We start from the raw sequence: 21,532 nt of genomic DNA, 5'->3' as shown, positions 1-21,532 counted from the left end.
GCCTTCAGCGTGAATCTACAATTTTCATAGTCCTGAACATAAAGAAAACTCTTTGAATGAGAAGGTGTGTCCACACTTTTGGTCTGTACTGTGTGTATATTATATATATATATATATATATATATTATATATAGATAGATAGATAGATAGATAGATAGATAGATAGATAGATATTTTTTCAGTCAATGGAAGACATTCAACACCTTTTACAACGCGAAATATCAAACTGTGTAAACTTACATCTGGCATAGACAATGACTGGTCCAAACCAATGTCTACCTTGTTAACCACGGCAATGCTGAAGGAAAGCATTGCTACAAAGATTGACACCTGGAAAACAGATAGACATGTAAGTAGATGTAATTGGCTATAGTCCCCTAAGCTGCGTTCACATGATACCGATCAGGGCAGTACTGGTGGTACTGCATTTGGGGGCACGGGACCACTTCACACAGTCAGTGTTTGGTCAGTGATTGTGAGGAAAGACCAGAAGCAGAGCCTATACAGAAATAAGGTATAAATGGAAAGATACCTTATTTTATTGCTCTTGTTTTTTTGTTTTTGACCCGCACCTGGTTTTGCCTTCTAATAACGGACCAAATAACTGAAGTGTGAATTCAAATTAAGGGCTGTTTCACGCGAGCGTGGGCAGCCTGGAAATCACCCTCCGTGTGTGAGCGCGATCCTCCATTCTGGATGCTGCTCGTCTATCAGGAGCGCACTGCATTATACTGATTCATAATGCCATTTCCCTTCGCATGACCTTCCTTGTACAGAAGTATAGTGACATCAAGCTGTCACCATGATTCTGTAGAAGGAAGGCCAAGTAGAGGCACATAGCATTATAAATGCAAGCTGAACAGCATCCAAAACAGAGGATCACGCTCACACACGAAGCATGATTTCCGGACTGCACACGCTCCTGTGAAAGGGCTCCAACTCTACTAAAACCAGAAAATTCGATTGTGATTGGAGTTAACCCCAACAGTCCTCTAAAAAGCTAAAATAAGGATTTAACAGACTGACAGCCGGACCCTTGCATCGGTGAAAACATCGATGCCAGCATATTAACCCCCTTGTATTTCACGGTAAAAGCTGACCGCAGAATGCACGGGGTTTGCAGTGGGTACGCGTGCCCTCCGGCTCACCATGCTGCAGTGACGGGGACCCGATGGCAGCCCGATGCCTTCCATAGGCATCGGGGCTTGCCTTCTACAGAAGCCTGTGAGATCCAGACAGTCAGCATAAAAACTGACAGCCAATGCATTACAATACAGGTTGTATTGTAATGCATTGCAGAGGGGTCAGACCCCAGAAGTTGAAGTCCCAGATTGCGACAAAAAAGGGTTAACAGCCAAACAAAACTCAATATCCCAGATTGCGACAAAAAAGGGTTAACAGCCAAACAAAACTCAATATCCCAGATTGCGGGGGGGGGGGGGGGGGAATGGGGGGGTTCCATAAAAATTACCTAGCCCCTCAGGTGAACACAGAAAAAAAATTAAAACTGTGCTAAAAAAAAAAAAGTGCAACACCAAGCGATCAAAAAGGCGTATGCCGCCCCCCCCAAAAAATAGCACCAAACAGTCACTTCATCCCGCCCAAAAAAAAAAAAGATATGGTGCTCAGACCATGGAAACACTAAAACATGATTTTTTTGGTTTCAAAAATGCTTTGTGTTAACCCCTTAGGGACCAGGCTAATTTTTTGCAAATCTAACCAGTGTCACTTTATGTGGTGATAACTTTAAAACGCTTTGTCTTATTCTAGAAACTACACCCCTCAAGGTATTCAAAACTGATTTTTTACAAACTTCGTTAACCCTTTAGGTGTTCCACAAGAATTAATGGAAAATGGAGATATAATTTCAAAATGTCACTTTTTTGGCAGATTTTTCCATTTTAATATTTTTTTTCCCAGTTACAAAGCAAGGGTTAACCACCAAACATAACTCAATATCTATGGCCCTGATTCTGTAGTTTACAGAAACACCCCGTATGTGGTCGTAAACTGCTGTACGGGCACATGGCAGGGCACAGAAGAAAAGTTATGCCATACGTTTTTGGAAGGCTGATTTTGCTGGACTGTTTTTTTGACACCATGTCCCATTTGAAGCCCCCCGATGCACCTCTAGAGTAGAAACTCCAAAAAAAAGTGACCCCCATTTTAGAAACTACGGGATAGGGTGGCAGTTTTGTTGGTACTAGTTTAGGGTACATATGATTTTTGGTTGCTCTATATTACACTTTTTGTGAGGCAAGGTAACATGAAATAGCTGTTTTGGCACAGTTTTTATTTTTTGTTAATTACAGCATTCAGCTGACAGGTTAGATCATGTGATATTTTTATAGAGCAGGTTATTACAGACGCTGCGATACATAAATAAAAAAAAGTATACATATTAGGTAAGTTTTACACAATAATATTTTTGAAACAAAAAAAAAAAAAAAAAAAAAAATCATCATGTTTTAGTGTCTCCATATTCTGAGAGCCATAATTTTTTCAGTATTTGGGCAATTATCTTCGGTAGGGTCTAATTTTTTGCGGGATGAGATGACGGTTTGGCACTATTTCTGGGTGCATATGACTTTTTGATTGCTTGCTATTACACTTTATGTAAGGTGACAAAAAATGCCCTTTTTTTTTTTTACACTTTTTTTTCCCCACAAAGTTATTTGTACCACTTGAACTTCAACTTCAACTTTTGGGGGTCTAATCCCCTGCGCATTGTCCCAGGGTAACAGGCACCTTGTTCCGATCACCGCGTGACGGTGATCGGAACTACACACTGTGTCCTTAAGTACCAGGACATCATGACGTACCGGTCTGTCATAAGTCCCCAAGAGGTTAAATGTAAAAAATATAAAAGTACACATATTAGGTATCGCTGCGTCCGTAACGACCTGCTCTATAAGAATAGCACATGACCTAACCCCTCAGGTGAACACGGTTAAAAAATAAAAATAAAAAAATAAAATATAATAATAATAATAATAATAATAATAATAATAATAATAATAATAATAATAATAACAACCTGTAAAGAGTGTAATTGCAAGCAATCAAAAAGTCATATGCACCCCAAAATAGTGCCAATCAAACAGTCATCTCATCTTGTCAAAATGATACCCTACCTAACACAATCGGCAAAAATTATATATATATATATATATATATATATATATATATATATAGGAACCGAAAAAAAGGACAGCACTCCAAGTAAAAGTGATGATGATTTAATCACCCATGTGCAGGCAACGTTTCAGCTCATACAAGAGCCTTTGTCAAGCCTTTTTCCATATATATATATATATATATATATATATATATATATATATATATATATATATATATATATATATATAGCTCTTAGACTATGGAGACACAAAAACATGATTTGTTTTGTTTCAAAAATGATATTGTGCAAAACTTACATTAAAAAAAATTATACATATTAGGTATTGGGTATTGCCACGTCCATAATGCTCTACTCTATAAAAATATCACATGACCTAACCCCTCAGGTGAACACCGTAAAATTTAAATATATATATATATATATATATATATATATATATATATATATATATATATATATATATATATATATATATATATATATATATATATATATAGTGTCAAAAAAAGCAAATTTTTTTTGTCACCTTAGATCACAAAAAGTGTAATACCAAGCGATTAAAAAGTCATACGCACCCCAAAAAAGTGCCAAACAGTCCTCTAATCCAACAAAAAATGAGCCCCTACATAAGACATATCTGTAAAGAATAAATCAAGGCAACTGGACTTACTGTAGATTTCTGAGTTGCCTTGATTTATTCTTTACAGATATACCATGACCTGGATAAATGAGAACCTTCACAGACCTACATAAGACAGTCTCCAAAAAAAACCTATGGTTTTCAGAATATAGAGACACTAAAAAATATTTCGTTTTTCAAAAATGCTTTATGTAAAACTGAAACCAACCCAAAAAAGTAGTCATATTTGCTCTATAAAAATAGCTATTTTTTGTTACTTTGCCTCACAAAAAGTGTAATCTAGAGCAACCAAAAATCATATGTACCCTAAACTAGTATCAACAAAACTGCCACCTTATCCCGTAGTTTTCTAAATGGGGTAACTTTACTGGAGTTTCTACTCTAGGGGTGCATCAGGGGGTCTTCAAATGTGACATGGCAACTTAAAATTATCCCAGTGAAATCTGCCCTCCAAAACCCACATGGCACTCCTTTACTTCTGCGCCCTGCCGTGTGCCCATACAGCAGTTTACGATCACAAATGGGGTGTTTCTGTAAACTACAGAATCAGGGTAATAAATATTGAGTTTTGTTTGGCTGTTAATCCTTGGAAATGGATTAAAATGGAAAATCTGCCAAAAAAGTGAAATTCTGAAATTTCATCTCCATTTTCCATTAATTTCTATGGAACACCTAAAGGGTTTGCAAACTCAGTTTTGTATACCTTCAGGGGTGTAGTTTCTAAAATGGGGTCATTTGTGGGTGGTTTCTATTATGTAAGCCTCACAAAGTGACTTCTGACCTGAACTGGTCCATAAAAAGTGGGTTTTGGAAATTTTCTGAAAAACTTCAAGATTTGCTTCTAAACTTCTAAGCCTTCTAACGTCCCCAAAAAATAAAATGGCATTTACAAAATGATCCAAACAAAGTAAAGTAGACATATGGGGAATGTAAAGTAATAACTATTATATGAGGTATTACTATCTGGTTTAAAAGCAGAGAAATTAAAGGGTTTCTACCACTTCGGTGTCACTTATTTAGCTGTTCTAGCGATCCGCTAGTGTCTGCTCTGGCCAACCATCCTAATATAATTGCTTTTGGGGCGGTGGTTTGGCTAAAAAAACTACTTTTATTAATATGCTAATGAGCCTCTAGGTGCTATGGGGGCGTCATTAGCACCTAGAGGCTCCGACTACCTTTAGAAACTGCCGCCCCCAGCGCGTCCCTCCAGCCCACCCATCTCCTCCTGAATGCGATCCTCCTTGTGAGCGCCTGTATTCGGCGCATGCGCAGTAAATGTCTGACAGCTTCCCTGCTCAGACATCTCCACTGCGCCTGTTCCTCGGAGCACTATGGCGTCATCGCGCAGGCGCAGTGGAGATGTCTGAGCAAGGAAGCGGTCAGACATTCACTGCGCATGCGCAGAATACATACGCTCACAAGGAGGATCGCATTCAGGAGGAGATGGGCGGGCTGGAGGGACGCGCTCGGCGGCGGCAGTTTCTGAAGGTAGACGGAGCCTCTAGGTGCTAATGACGCCCCCATAGCACCTAGAGGCTCATTAGCATATTAATAAAAGTAGTTTTTTTAGCCAAACCACCGCCCCAAAAGCAATTATATTAGGATGGTTGGCCAGAGCAGACACTAGCGGATCGCTAGTGTCTGACAGCTAAATATGTGACACCTAAGTGGTAGAAACCCTTTAAAATTTGGAAAGTTGCGAATTTTTCTGTTTGTAAATTAGCTATTTTTTTTATAAAAATGAAAAATATTAACGGAAATTTACCACCATCATGAAGTACAATGTGTCACGAGAACAATCTCAGAATGGCTTGGATAAGTAAAAGCGTTCCAAAGTTATTACCACATTAAGTGGCATGTCAGATTTGCAAAAAATGGCCTGGTCCTTAAGGTGAAAAATGGCAGGGTCCTGAAGGTGTTAAAGCACCCACATGGGGTTGCTCAGATTTTACAGACAGCACATTTTCCTAGTTATCCAGTATTGGAGGTTTATTAAGCCTACAATGTGCTTGGCATGTGGACACATTTTCTAAATTCTTTTATGTACATACCACTATTGGCCTCATCCAGTCCGTCAATAATAATGGGGAGTAAATCTTTTTGAAGAATAGGAAGAGACAGCTCTTTGGTTTTTCGGCCCCCCGGTTTCTCTCACATCCTGGCACACAGCAAAGGATGTCCAATCTATTTTTCTATGGACGAATGATAGTTACAAAATCATTTTAACATCACATGTTGAACCACACCAAGTTATTTTATTGGGGCAATTTTTATTTTAATAGTTTACACTATTCCACACCAATGTAAATATACTGTAAAATTATCAGCACATTAAGTTGTAGCATTCCATGATAGCCATTATGTACAAAGAATCTCCCTCTGCACGCAAATACAACATGTACAGGGAGCGATCAGCGCAGCCACAAGTTTATCCCTGAGAGCTGCCGCACAGAACTTCGACATGATGCAATTAAAGCCGGCTAAATGAGGTCAGAATATTAACACTAGATTATTAGGATACAGGAAGTTACAACAGATAGTTGTGAAATGACACGAAACTAAACCAAAGGGCAACCAAGGAAAAAGCTCAGCAATAATAAGCATATTTATCAGAAAATATCTAAAACATCCCATGTCCCGAAAGAACCGGAAACATAGTACACTGTCTGTGTCCTGAAAACATTAAGACGGGATTGGACTTTGATTATTCCTATCTCATAAAGTGAATGGCATGTTACTAGGATTGGTGAATCATGAGGACTGCTCATCCTGCTACCCTGACGGCCGGCCACGGTCAAGGTTCGGGTTATCTAAGAATAGTCCGTGGTAGCGGAATCCATAAAGGAATTCTTAGATATCCCGAACCTTGTACACCGAACTTGTAAACACAAGATGGCTCAATACTAACAGCAGCTCATCGCTGTGAAAACAGTGGGGGAAGGGGTGGACGAGAGCACTTGAATTGGCCTGAGCTGCACAAAGGCCACGAGACCAACTGTCGTAATAATTATTATTGGCCCGAAATGAATCAAACATGAATTGCTATGTTGAATAGTATGGCATCTGCCATCTTGTGATATGTACACCATGTTGTGCGAGTTTATGGATAGGCCACACGTTCCTAAAGTGTATTCTCATATTTTTCTCTATAATTGTGCCAGTGTGAGAGAGTACTCCTTGTCTTTTAAAAGATTTATATTTAAAGATAACGCATGAGGAAGTTAGTATGTTCTCTACAAATCTGGTACAAATCACCCCTACAGCTTGCTGTCTGTTAAGGCTACATTCACACGACCGTATGCGTTTTTGAATGTAGCCGGCCCTATGTTAGAAATGCCTATTCTTGTCCGCAATGCGGACAAGGATAGGACATGCTCTATCTTTTTTGTGTGCTGTCCGCTTTTGCGGCCCTATTGAAATCAATGGGTCCGCACCCGTTCCGCAAAATTGCGGAACGGATGCGGAGCCAAAAATACGGTCGTGTGAATGCACCCTAATGAAGCAGAAATGAGATAAGAAACGAATCTGAATAAAATAAAAATTATATATCTCCTTAATTCTTTAAGTATAAGATAATCAATAGAATATATGGTATTGTTATGTATGTTACATGTTCTAAAAGATATAGAATACATCTATTATCTTATATAATTCTCACTAAGAATGCTTCCACCCCTAAAATATAGGAAGAACCTTTAAGTATTAGACTGTGTTAATGAGTCTCTGTCCGAAGAAAGCTGTTATTCCAACTAGCAATTAACTACTCTTTGAAGACACACGTGCAAGTGTTCGATTGTATCTGCATCATAGATTTATGGTATGGGAACCATCAAAATGGTTCCTTGGAGTCTAGAATATAATTGCTAGAGGATGTGATGTCACAGGCCGACACTCGCCTGAGTGCTGCGTCCTCTTCAAACAGCTGATTGGCGGGGGTGCCTGGACTCGAAACCCACCTATTAGATAATGATAACTTATCATACGGCTAGGGTATTAATATTTAATTTGTGGCAAACCCCTTTCACCTGCTCAAGCATAGACCTACTCACCTCTTGTCTTTTGATGTCCAAGCCAAGTAAGCTCACAAAGCAGGTGATCTGGAGCAGAAAGTCAAAAAAGACAGCCATCCCAGCAAAGAGAGAAAAAGTTCGCACCGCTGGCATGGATGACAGTGCCCCTAGGGAAAAACAAATCATATGAAAAATATATCAGGATATTCAGCAATGGGACATAAGAAATAAGAGACAAGATGTTCAATAAGGGACTCCAGACGACAACTAAAATGATCTCTAAAGCAACCAAAAATTATCATTCGGCTTCTCAGTTTTAGACTTGAGAGCCAAAAGTGCCCAAATGATTTTTCTAGCCTTGTGCCCTGCTGCATAGACATATGTAATACATGACGTCTGCTGCCTGCAGCCACCACTAGAGGGATCACAGGAGGTTACTGCATATGGTGTAACAGGTCAGTCCAGAAGTCTTGTGTAAACACTATGGCCCTGATTTATCAAGATCGGCGTGTGCCATGTCATTCCCGATATGCCCATGCTGCTAGAGGAGGCATTTAATTTATCAGGCGCAGACCTAGTCATAAACTTGTAGCTGGTGTAGATTTAAGTCATCATTTATATCAGTAGCCCCCACCTATACTGCATTAGATTTAGTAGCAGTGGTGTTCAGGAAGTCACAAAACCAGATTCTGCGACTTTCTAAACACCAAAAAACATGGGGTAGAGCAATGATAAATTTACCCTTTAATTTTTACATGTTAGGGTACTTTCACACTAGCGTTTTTCTTTTCCGGCATAAAGCTCCGTCACAGGGGCTCTATACTGGAAAATAACTGATCAGGCATATCCCCATGCATTCTGAATGGAGAGTAATCCGTCCAGGATGCATCAGGATGTCTTCAGTTCAGTCATTTTGACTGATCAGGCAAAAGAGAAAACCGTAGCATGCTACGGTTTTATCTCCGGCGAAAAAAAAATGAAGACTTGCCTGAATGCCGGATCCATAGGAATGTACAGTGCCGGCATTCAAACTACCGGAATGCCGGATCCGTCCTTCCGGCATGCAGACCTTTAACAATGAAAGAAAAAAAAAAAAAAAAAAAACATAACTGATCTGTTTTGCCTGATGACACCGGAAAAACGGATCAGGGATTGCAATGCATTTTTCAGACTGATAAGGCATTTTTCAGACTTATCAGGATCCTGATCAGTCTGAAAAATGCCTGATCAGTCAGAAAAAATGACATCCGTTTGCATACAGCTTGCCTGATCAGGCAGTCAGTTCAGGCAACGGAACTGCCTGCCGGAATCAAACAACGCAAGTGTGAAAGTAGCCTAACATTCCATCATTGTGAGCCAAAACCAGGATTGGAGCCTCCACAGACATAAGGTATAAGGGAAAGATCTGCATCCGTTCTGTGTTTAGAGCCGCACCTGGTTTTGGCTCAGAATCACTGATGGAAATCACTGACCAAACACTGAAGTGTGAACGAGGCCTAATAACGTTTATTTTCAACTTTGAGACCAAAAGATAATTTAGCTTCTAAATTTTTAAACTTGGGAGCCAGTCTACTCTATCTATATCTTTCTTTTTATCAAACAAAAAATGTATGGAATTACAAGAGTTAGGCTACTTTCACACTCGTGTTTTGTGCGGATCCATCTTGTATCTGTCCAGACGGATCCGCACGAATAATGCAAACACTTGTATCCATTAATAATGGATCAGTTTGCATTATTCATAAAATAAAAAAAAGTCCAAGTCAAAACGGATCCGTCTTGAAAGTCAATGGGGGACGGATCCGTCCCCATTAACTTACATTGCAAGTCTAGACAGATCTGTTTGTCTGACCGTCTAAAAAAAACGCAACGGAGACCAAAAACGCATTCTGAACGGACCTTTATTCATTCAGAATGCATTGGGGTTTAACTGATCCGTTTTGGGCCGCTTGTGAGAGCCCTGAAACGCCAGTGTGAAAGTAGCCTTAGATGTCAAATAAAACCAACTGGGGAAATAATACTGCTGAGGCCAGGTTGGCTGCAGCAGTGCACGCGACTCAGTCCTTAGCTCGGCTGGAGGTAAACATACCTGGGGCTGGAAGACTGCTGAATGCAGCCAGGGTATATGAGCCGAGCACCAGGGACCAGGTGAGCATGAATCTTTCATTAGGTCAAACACACTGGGGACAAGGACATTCTAGAAAAAAACCTTTAACAAAGATGCCAGGCAAGAAGAAATTACCTAAGAAAAAGGCAACAGTCTCAGAGAATGAGGAGAGAAATATGCTGGGGGCTACGTCACCCAGGACTCTTCCAATCTGCTGATCAAGTTTTTCTCCTTGAAGGCGTTCATCTCTCTATAAATAAACATGTTTATACCAATTAAATGTAAAATGGAAGTCCTACTAAATCCAGAGGCCTCTGCTGGTCAGGATTATTAGGCCAGACACACATGAGCGATAAATTCGCAGCATGTGTCAGTGTGTGGTCCCATTCTCCGCTCCTCTGACCAGATCACATGAGTTATAATGCTGCGTGCCCCTCGAGACTCCAGGAATCTATTGTATTAAGCCTCATGCACACATCCGTGGAACACGCACCGTGTGATACCGGCCGAGATTTCTTCTGAGTGCAGGAGCGCACGGCGTCATTGGTTGCTATGACGCCGTGCGCTTCCTGCTGCCTCCGCAGTACGGTAGTACACTGGTATGATCTATACCAGTGTATAACTGTACTGCGGCAGCAGCATGAAGCGCATGGCGTCATAGCAACCAATGACGCTGTGCGCTCCAGCACTCAGAAGAAATCCAGGCCGGTATCACGGTCCGTGTTCCACGGACATGTGCATGAGGCTTTACACTGACAGCATTACGTCAGTATATGTCTGGCCTTAGGCTCTTGTGTCGTAGTGCAATCACTACTTTGATGGACATCTTTGGAAACAGGTCCTTCTTTAATGGCAAGTGCTATATACACTATTCTTGCCAACAAAAAGCCAAAGAAATGCAATGGAATGGGAACATAGTTTTACACTGGCATTACTTTTTAAAACTTAGAAAAGTGACACAAATAAGAAAGACTAAGGCTTATTTCACAGGAGCGATATGGAATGAATCAGGATCTGTTTGGGGAAAAACTGATGGTTTTGTACAAGTTTTATCTGCAACTGTGTTCAGCATTTCAGTTCTTTCTGCAATCAGCTTTTGGTGCATTTTTCATGTTTGTAAAGAAAAACTGCTATGGGTTCGCAACACACATTGCACCCGGACAGAACACTCGCTCATGTGAAAGAGGCTTTAGTATGTAGATTGCAGTTATGTATATAGTGTTACAAAACTGCAAATAAACACATGACACAAACCGCATGATCAGAATTTATTAAGACACAGAGTGTGCACTCAGATTTCCTCTGAGGGTGTTACAGAGACTATCTGATGATGTGAGTGGACACAATGTGTATACAGTGCTGTGGAATATATAATGTGCACTAGGGTTGTCACGATACCAAAATTTTGATTCAAAATTATTATTATATTTTTTTTATGGAACATCCGGCCCATAATAGAACAGTCCTAGCTTATTTTTTGGGGGGATAAGGAGACTAAAAATGGCGAATCACACAGGTTTTTTTTTTTCCTGTTACGGCGTTCACCGCATAGGAAATATTTTTAAATATTTTAATTAGTTTGCATATTTCCGGGCGTGGCGATATGTAATATGTTATATATATATTAATATGTATTTTTATTGTCTGTAAATTTTATATGCAAAATTGGGAAAGGGGGCAATTCAAACTTTTTATTTTTTACATTTATTTAATAACTATTAGCCGCCTTAGGGGCTAGAACCTTTGTCCTATTCACCCTAATAAGGCTCTATTAGGGTGAATAGGACCTCACACTCTCCCTGCAGCTCTGTGCAGCTTACCATGGCAGCCAGGGCTTCAGTAGCATCCTGGCCGCCATGGTAACCGATCGGAGCCCGCGATTACACTGCTAGGGCTCCGATCGTAACTGCACTGCCACCAATGAAGAGGAGGGGAGCGGGCTATGTGGCCACTGTCACCAATGAACAATAGGGGGGGTGCGCCTGTGGCCACTGCGTCACCAATGATACTAATACTTGGGGGAAGGGGGGGCACACTATGCCACCAATGTAAAACACATTAATTCAAGTATAGGAAGCGGATGCCAGCGGCGGTATCACATAACCGGCCTCAATAACAGGGCATGCAATCCACGGCAATTAACCCCACCTGAGCGGTTATTGCCGCGGTTCGTCGGATCGCATGCCCCGTTATTGAGGCCGGGTATATGATACCACCGCCGGCACCCGCTGCCTATACTTGAATTAACGTGTTTTACATTCATTGGTGGCGCAGTGGCCACAGTCCCTCCCCTCCTCCTCCCCCCTGCTATCTCCCCATTGGTGGCTGCGGCAGCCGCGTCACAGTGGAGAGAGAGGGAGGGACTCTGGATACCCGGTGCAACTCTAATGTGCACTATATAAATATTAGGATTTAGCAAGTAAGCTCAGGGTTTTAGGACTTAAAGGGGTTTTCCCATTACAGACAATGGGGGCGGAGCGAGGAAGGTGGTGGAGGGTGCACTGCGCAGCTGTCCTCCATTTCTATGGGGCTGCCGAAAAAAAGCCAAGCTCGGCAATTTCCGTCTGCCCCATAGAAATGAATCGGAGCGGTGGCCACGCAAGCGCAGTGTGCTCCAATTCACTTCTATGGGGAGAGCACTTGGCAGTGGCTGGACCTCGGGAATCCCAGGGTCTTCCAGCCACCACTCACCCTGCTCCGTTCTCAGCGTAGGTGCGGGTCCTAGAGGTGGGACCTGCACCAATCAGACAAAGGGGGCATATCCTAGCGATATGCCCTTATTGTCTGTGATGGGACATCCCCTTTAAGTACTAATTTGGCATTTATGTAGATCAGCAAAATGTTGCCGAAACGCACAACTTAAAACTAAATATTAAGTTAAAAAACGGGTTTAAAACAAAACAAAAAAAAAATTCACCTGCAGAGTCTGCACAATGATGTATATGTTATCCACTCCAACGGCAAGAACCAAAAACGGGATGACTTCTATTACTATAAGGGTGAGTGGAATACCGACATAACTGAAGATCCCCAGAGAGCAAGCCACAGAACTCAGGACAATCAAGATGCCAGCAATACCCAACGAGATTTTAGAATCCACCTGTAACATGAAGAAAAATGAAGGATGCCAATCATAAGTAATGGGATTGCTTTCTTTCTGTGATATCACATTTTTAAACCTCAATGTGAACACTACATATTTTTACCATTTGCACTCTCCGTTTGAACAACTTTTTCCCAGACCACCACCATACTGGCACAACATTTTTACATTTAGAATCAGTCCCTATTCTGCTTTTTAAGTAGACATCTCACCTTTTCAAAGAATTCTGTTTTAGTACCTACTTCCATTTCCCATGTAATAATTCTGAAACATCTATTCTATGTTGAGCCATTCCTCTGTCTTGCTTTTTGAGGTTATGCATGAATTGCTAACAGTTTGCGGTGAAGGTCCATTTGGGTGTTGCCAGATGGGAGAGTGTCCCTCCAAGTGACATTATCCAATTAGAGTTACCATTGTCAGACAGGGACACGCCCCTAACTGGTAACACCCAGAAAGACCTTCATTACAGACTGCTGCATTCCCGGCTCCCAGTAGGAATAACAGAGGAATGGCACAACATAGTATCCTAAGAATAGATGCTCCAGAATTGTTAGTACGAGGTGAATGCAAGCAGTTACTAAAGCAGAGCTGTCAGGAGAGGTGACAGGTCCTCTATAATATCTGTTGTGCTGTGAGCTTGTAAGGGAAGAGGTAACGGTCACCAGCATTTGAGGGGAAAGGAGAAGAAAGCCTTATTACCATCCAGTGGTTTCACATTTTTTTATTTTATTTTTGAAAAAAACTATTGCCGTTTTTTCCTCCTGCTGGAACGACTTCTGGCTTGGTTACCAAAAACTGCATGAAAAACTTTGGGGGTGTTTTGTGAAGCAGACCTAATGCCTCATTTACTTGTCAGTGATTTTCATCAGTGACTGTGCGCCAAAACCAGGATTGAAGCCTATAAAGAGATAAGGTATAAGGGCTCATGCACACAACCGTTGTTGTTTAGCGGATCCGTAAAACGCGGATACTAGCCATGTGCGTGTATCGCATAACTGCCAGCCCATAATACAGCAGTCCTATCCTTGCCTGTAATGTGTGCAATAATAGGACTTTTTGTTTTTTTTGCGGAATGGACATGTTGACATACGGATACGAAACGCACACAGTCATTTCCGTTTTTTAGCGGCCCAAATTAAGTTAATGGTTCCACATATGGGACACGTAACGGACACGGACAAAAAAATAAATAAATAAAATACATTCATGTGCATGAGCCCTGATCTACACCTGCACCTGGTTTTGGCTCAAAATCCCTGATGGACAACACTGACTGAACACAGATTGTGTGAATAAGGCATAAAGCCGCGTTCACATCAGCGTTGTGAACTTAGTCAGTCTGTTCCATGCACCGCCGGATCCCCATTCATTATAAACAGGATCCGGCTACTTTCTGGCATGTACACTGTACAATAGTGACCACAAGTTCACATCTGCTGATGTGAACCCAGCCTAAGCGATTGCGTAGCACAGAACTTGTTATGGGGGTTTCAAACAGTCAATGTTTGATCAGTGATTTCCATCAGTGATTTTGAACCAGATGCGGGTTAAAACCACAGAACAGGAGCAAATCTTTCCATTATACCTCATCTCTGTGTAGCCTCCACTCCTGGTTTTGGCTCACGATAACTGATGGAAATCACTGCGCAAACACCGATTGTATGAAAGTGGGTTCAGACAGAAACAGTACGTTTTCTATTTTAGATGTATAGGAACAATAAAAAAGAATAATAATAAAGAAAGAAAACTGCAAATTTCTATAATATTATGAAGGGACTTTGGGACGAAATATTCCCTCTTTGGACTCAATACGACATGTAAAGCTAACCAGGAGTAAATGACACACACCAAGATGCTGCTGCACTGGCCAATGTTACCCAAGGCCAAGGAGATGTAGACAAACATGAGGGCATAGCTGATGAGAACTGTGGTTAAGTCGCTTGTGCTTTCCCGGTTTATTTCATCCTCAATGCTCCTCTCAGCAGAAAAGGCAATTGATAAATTTGTGTTGTTGTAACTCTTCACAAACTTGAGATATCTAAGAAAAAAGTCAGAAAACTAATTTAAATGAAGACAAGTGGCGAGTGTAAAACTGTAATATATACAGTGTAGTATGTATATAAAAACGAGATTTTTGTATAACTTACCAGTAAAATCTCTTTCTCGCTCTTTCCTTGGGGGACACAGCACCCACCCATTCTTTGTTTCCGAGTTTGTTTTACCCGTTGGGTAGTTGGCTTGTTGGTTCCACTTTTGGACTTTGCCTTTTCTCACTACTTGGACACGCAACTGGCAGTCTCTCTCTCCAGGCTGAGGGTATAGCTGTGGAGGAGGGGCTTAACAGTTCTCACTTAGTGTCACGCCTCCTATGGAGATGAGCTATACCCAAGGTCTTCTGTGTCCCCCAAGGAAAGAGCGAGAAAGAGATTTTACTGGTAAGTTATACAAAAATCTCGTTTTCTCGCCCAATTTCCTTGGGGGACACAGAAGACCTTGGGACGTTCAATAGCAGTCCAAGAGGGGAGGGACCACAGCACCAGGGCAAAGCACCCGAAGGCATCAAGAAACCGCCGCCTGCAGACCAGGCGGCCCAAGGCAGCAGACGCCGAAGCCCCAGTGCGCACCCTGTAGAACCCAGTAAGGTGTGCAAGGAAGACCAGCGACCGCCTTGCACAAAAGCATGGCCGAAGCCTTATGCCTCCGGCCCAGGAGGCACCGACCGCTCTGGTGAAATGAACGGTGACACCAAAAGCAGAACCCTGCCCTTGGTGCGGTAACCACAGCAATAGACACAGAGAGCGAAGGAAAGCCACCCTGGAGGCCGTCAACCCTTTGCGCGGACATCCTGGAAACACAAGAGACCGAACGCCGACAAGAGCCGGAGATCTCCAAGTAACAACTGCAAACCCAAACAATCTCCAAGCGGTGAAGCGCCCGTTCCCGGAGACGGGAAGGGGATGACCAAAGCCTCGTAGATAAGAAGGCAGATACCACCCTCAGAAGGAAGGGACGGGATGGAGAAACAGCCCCGTCCTGGAAAAGGACAGAGGGCACAGAACACGAAGGGCCACCCATCAGGCACCCGTCAGACATGATGGCAACAGAAAACACAACTGTACAGGACAGCAGGAGTAGGGAGAACTTCTACAACGGCACCAAGGGAAAGAGTGGAGCGCCAAGAGCTCAGTGTGTAGTTCCCAGGGCGGTACCAGGGAACGGTACAGAGGAACCAAAGAGCCACTCTGTGGAAGAAGGTCATGACAGGCCCAGGAGGGCCAGAAAACGCTGCAAGGGGAAGGACAGCGCCGACACTTGACACTTCAGTAACAGAGTCCCAGTCCCAGGGTCAGGCCGGACTAGAGAAAGACAGAACCAAGGGAGAGAAAAGCAGAGTGGGGGAATGCCCCACTTACCACAAAACCTAGTCAAGAACCCTAAGTCCGACAACCGAACCCGGACGAAGCACAGTCGGGAGCGAACACTAGCGCGCTCGCAGGAATCGCCTGGCAAGCGGGAAAAAAAACCCAATGTGATCAGGCGCAGACCAGTAACACGGCCCAAGGGTCGGAAGAAAACTCCCGTCGGCCCCCGAACAACATAGTCCCGTATCCAACCGGAGTGGGTGAGCAGAAGGACAGACGGAAGAAACCGGAAGGGTCCGCCCAGCAGCCGACAGATGCCAGGACAAGACAGGCCAAAGTCCAAGTCGACGTAGCCACCACAGGAAGGAGTTCTACAGTCCTGGTGAGGGAAAGTCAAGGACAACCGTGACCGAAGGGTAGTCCTCCCAAGTTACCGAAAAGGTAAGTCCAGCAGGACCATATGCCCAGAATGGAAAGGCAATCTGCACCCAGCGGGAGGACAGAACGCAATAGGCCTGGCAAACAGGCACACAGCTAGTACTGCCAGCGAAAACGAGGGAGACGGTACGAGACCACAAGTAACACCGGAACCATCCAAATGAACAACCATGCTCACCCCCGAAGGGGAGGGGGCAATGACGAAACAGCCTCTGAGGCCTGGCCGGTGCAGAAGCCACCTCGGAGTGACAAACTCAGAGAGGAAGCCAAAACAACCGAGCCGGCGAGGAAAAGCAGTCGAGACAGAGGCCGGCATAACACCCTCCAAACCGAAAGGAGGAATGGCAAACAGGGAAGCCACAGGACAGTTCAAAAGCCGAATACCTGCTACTCTGTGAGACGACCTGCACATCGCCTCGCAGAAGGCGAAAACCCTGAAGAACCCAAAAGTGGAGGTCCCTCAGACCTGGATAGACGAGCACCCAAGAGAAGTTGGGTGACCTACCCGAGAGGAGCGGTCTGTTCCTGGTAGCAGATCAGACTGAAGTGCAGAAGGCGCCAAAGACAACGCTCTCGACCCGACGGCTTGCGCGGGGAAGCAATGTCACGGGAGGACGAACGGGTACGCATCAAGGTACCCCGAACACCCCCAGGTGGAAGGGCCAATGAACATGGCTGGTGCAGTCACAACGGGACCACACCAGAGAATGAGTGCCACCCAGCTCGGTGCAGTAGCGAGCCAGCAGAGCCCGTCTACATATATACAAGGTATACAGCGGTGAATACATTGGGCATTCATTTGTTGTGTGTTGGACAACACCTTAGGCTCATACAGGTGGACAGAATGACCTCTTCAGAAAAGAGTGCAAAGCTAGCGACAAGCAGCCTCACCCCAAGAGAAAAAAGTATGTCGCAGGAGGAAGGGAGGCATACGTACTAGCAAACCGCAGGCAGCGAGAAGGCCAACCCACCCACGGGAGGAGAAGGCAAACACGGCCCAAACAACGCACAGAGCGCACAGCCAAGCATCCCACAGTATCCATGGAAGTGCAAAGTGCAACCCGAAAGGGAGTTATGCACAAGGCTAGTACAGGGGGCATGCTATGGAACGCAAGCAGTCCGCCCAGAAAAGGGGAGAGAAAGGCACCTGGCAAACTCTGCAGACGGCAAGAGTGCAAAGGCCCGCACCAAAGGACCTAGTGAAGGGGGAAGGGCATGCACAGGATTATCCTGGCATTAAATTATTGTGCAATAATCCACCCAACACCGAATTTTGTGAGAGTGCAACGAGTAGTTCGCCAATGAAAGGGGAACGTCCAGTACAGCATATAGAAGGACAGCCGTGAATCTCATGAGCGCGCAAATTACCGCCCACGGAATGAGAAGTGGTCATGCACAAGGCCAGCACCGTTTCCAAAGGGAGTGCAAGCAGCGCACCCATGTTTAGAGGGCCATGCTCCTGGCCAGCAACGTATTCGGTGAGGGTGCAATGAACCGCACACGGCAGCATCGCATCCCAGGAGAGCGCGAGCACCCCGCCACGGACGGGGCCATGCACATGGCCAGCAACGTACTGGCGCAAGAACAAACACCGTCAGTGAAGGTGCATGTATGTCGCCTGAGGAGAGGAGGCATGCCCATGCCGGCAGCAAAGCCAGCGAGAGTGCGGTACACCGCCCAAGGAAGGGGGGGGGCCATGCCTATGGCTGGCAGCGGATCCGGTGAGAGTGCAAGCACCCCGCCATGGAAGGGGGTCAAGCACGTGGCCAGCAACCTACCGCGAGAGAACAACCCCAGCCAGGAAGAGTATGTATGCCGCCCGAGAGAAGGAGGCATGCTCAAGGCCGGCAGCGAAACCAATGAGAGTGCAGCCTACCGCTTATGGAAGGGAGTCATGCACAAGGCCGGCAGCGAATCCATTGAGAGTGCAGCGTTCCGCTTATGGAAGGGGGACGTGCACATGGCCGGCAGTGAACCCAATGAGTGCAGTGTTCCGCATATGGAAGGGGGACGTGCACATGTTTTATACCCATGGCCGACAGCGAACCCAGTGAGAGTGCAGCGTACCGCCATAGAAGGGGGTTACACACATGGCCGGCAGGAATCCAGTGAGAGTGCCGTGCTCCTCAAGGAGGGGGGTCGTGCACATGGCCAGCACCGTATCCGGTGAGAGTGCAATTCTTCTGCCCCAGAAGGGGGTCATGCACCTGTCCGGCATTAAATCCAGTGAGAGTGATGCACATGGCCAACCTGTAACTGGAGAGGCGACGTTCTGCCTATAGACGGGGCGCCTGCCTTTGGTCAGCGCCGTATCCCGGGAGATGGCAAGGGTCCGCCTAGAAGGGGAACATGTAGCTGGCCAGAACCGCAGCCGAGGAGCGCAACATGCCGCCTACGGAAGGGGGGCATAGCGTGCGGCCAGCACTACTGCATCAGGCTGCAGCGTCCTGCGCAACCATTCCGTTATTTATTAACTTTTTTTTTTTTTTTTTTTTTTTTTTAAAACACAGCCACTCTGAGGCAAAAAAAGGGGCCACCATACAGGGGCACAATCTCACACAGGCCCACCAGGAAGCCCAGAACATAGAGGGTGTCCTCTAGATGGGAGCCGGCCCCTGGTGGCCGGTACCCAACAGGTTAACAAACATCCGGCCTAGGGGGCGGCGCTGCGATCCCCTGGGGGCGGGGGACCTCCAGGCGGGAAGAATTCGCGCCGCGAGAAGTTCCCGCCCCCTCCAACCGAGGCTGGAAGTTTGTGGCCTAGTAGGCCGTGAAGCCGGGGCCTAGATTTTCGCGGCGCCCGGCCGACCGGGAGTACCGGCGGTCGGCCGGGACCGGGAGGGAGCCGGCTGACGCATGCACTAACGGCCGCGGGTGCCCACCCCGCGGGCCGGCAGAGACAAAGGGCCGGATTGCGGCCGTGCAGGCCGAAGCCTGGGTCAAAAGTTTGCGGCACCCGGCGGACCGGGGAGCCGGCTGACGCATGTACTAACGGCCGCGGGTGCCCACCCCGCGGGCCGGCAGAGACAAAGGGCCGGATTGCGGCCGAGCAGGCCGAAGCCTGGGTCAAAAGTTTGCGGCTCCCGGCCGACCGGAAGCCTCAACAGTCAGCCGGGGCCTGCTGGAGCATCGCGCTCAGTACATGCAGGCCGTGAGGGCCTTGCGTCCGGCAGCTTCTGCGGCAGCTTCTGGAGCGGGCCCCTGGCCCTAGACACCGGTAAGGAGGGCGGGGGGGGGGACCCTGAAGTCCAGCACTGCACCCCCTGCCCTAACGGACCAGGCGCCCGTGGAGGAGGGACAGGGCAGTCAGCGCGGGCCCCCTGTACTGAATCTGCGACCGGTAAGGGGGAGGGCCGGCATAACCCCTGTGTCAGAGGCAGCTAGGAGCGGGTCTCCGGTCCTAAAGCAGAATTCCTCCACAGCAATCCATTGCTCACCCCTGTGCAATGCCCTATGAAGGGGCAGTGTATAGTCGCCCCGCGGTCACCAGTATGGTGGTGGTGTGGGGCTATATGATTATTGGGCAACAGCTGGATATGAGAGACAGCCCTGGAGCCAGAAAAATGGCTGTTCCCAACGACACCTCAGGGGCCAGCCTAGGTCCAGCAGGGACCAGTATGGGGGTCCAGCACGCAGGAGACCGGGGAGGGAATGAGGGGAACGTAGGGCTGGAGAAGCCTCTCTCTTACCACAGCCGTCTTCACCCTCGGTCCGTTCCAGCAGGGTCGCCCCTTCAGCTACTGGCACCGTAGTGGCAGGACGCTGGAAGAGGGACTTGGCGTGCGGGCGACCCTTGCGCTGGCGGGATGCAGGGGAGCTGGGCTGCCCTGGTCCACCTTGCCTTCTGTGGGGGAGGCAGCAGTGCGGATGACCGGCACTGGCGCAGCTCGACCCCGGGAGAAACAGAGAGGTCTAGTGCGTCTCTGTTGTCCCTGATGATCTGAAGAAAAAAACAAAAGAAAAAATCAAAACTAAAAACCAAACAGGAGAAAAACAGCCCTGCAGTAGCAGGGAGTGTCTTGCCTCCTTGGACACTAAGCAAAAACTGGCAGTCTCTCTCTCCAGGCTGAGGGTATAGCTGTGGAGGAGGGGCTTAACAGTTCTCACTTAGTGTCACGCCTCCTATGGAGATGAGCTATACCCAAGGTCTTCTGTGTCCCCCAAGGAAATTGGGCGAGAAAAAAGAGTAAATATTTACACTAATATATATATATATATCCCCATCTCTATCTGTGTATAAATTATATATTATTATTATTATATTATAGACATACACACACACACACACACACACACACTTCCGCTTTCCTACTGTGGTTTCATGTTTTTTTATATGTTCCACAGCCTCACGAGTGGACTCCAGGTCAATGACACGACATAAGACATAGAATATACGTACTCTTTCTCCCAGGCTTTGGCTTTATTGATTTTCTCTGTGTCATTGTGGAAGTTGTTCACAGGGAAAGTAATCACGAGGGCCGTAGCGTTGTTGTAATGCTCTCCTGCAAGAAATTATTGTCATTAAAGTCTTTTCTGAAACTAGATGTGCATGTTTTGTCGTGGTACTTTGGCGTGGACACCAGCACTGAAGTTTCACTGGTGGTTTCTGCCTCCTATTCAGGACACGTCCGTTCTCAGCACGGCCATGTTTTTAAACCGCTGCTCCACAATCCTCAGCTCTGCCTTCTATTGAAATGTATGGGAGGCAGAAGCTACGCGGCTGCCAAAGG

The 21,532-nt window shown here is 45.6% G+C and overlaps 1 protein-coding gene across 1 annotated transcript in view; it reads right to left on the bottom strand.

The window, feature by feature from the left end:
- Positions 1–21,532, bottom strand: part of NPC1 (NPC intracellular cholesterol transporter 1) — a 71,230-nt gene that overhangs the window by 18,148 nt on the left and 31,550 nt on the right. Inside the window, exons 11-17 of the mRNA XM_044294482.1 lie at positions 21,202–21,304; positions 14,851–15,040; positions 12,817–12,999; positions 10,035–10,149; positions 7,832–7,959; positions 5,834–5,974; positions 241–330 (exon numbers count right to left, since the gene is read on the bottom strand). Coding sequence (XP_044150417.1) covers positions 241–330; positions 5,834–5,974; positions 7,832–7,959; positions 10,035–10,149; positions 12,817–12,999; positions 14,851–15,040; positions 21,202–21,304 — 950 coding nt within the window. The remainder of the gene's footprint in view (positions 1–240; positions 331–5,833; positions 5,975–7,831; positions 7,960–10,034; positions 10,150–12,816; positions 13,000–14,850; positions 15,041–21,201; positions 21,305–21,532) is intronic.

The sequence above is a fragment of the Bufo gargarizans genome, chromosome 5 (genome assembly GCF_014858855.1).
Source record: "Bufo gargarizans isolate SCDJY-AF-19 chromosome 5, ASM1485885v1, whole genome shotgun sequence".
NCBI classification, from domain to species: Eukaryota; Metazoa; Chordata; class Amphibia; order Anura; family Bufonidae; genus Bufo; species Bufo gargarizans.
Note: the sequence above shows the minus strand (reverse complement) of the source record. Positions and strands in the feature narration are given on the sequence as shown.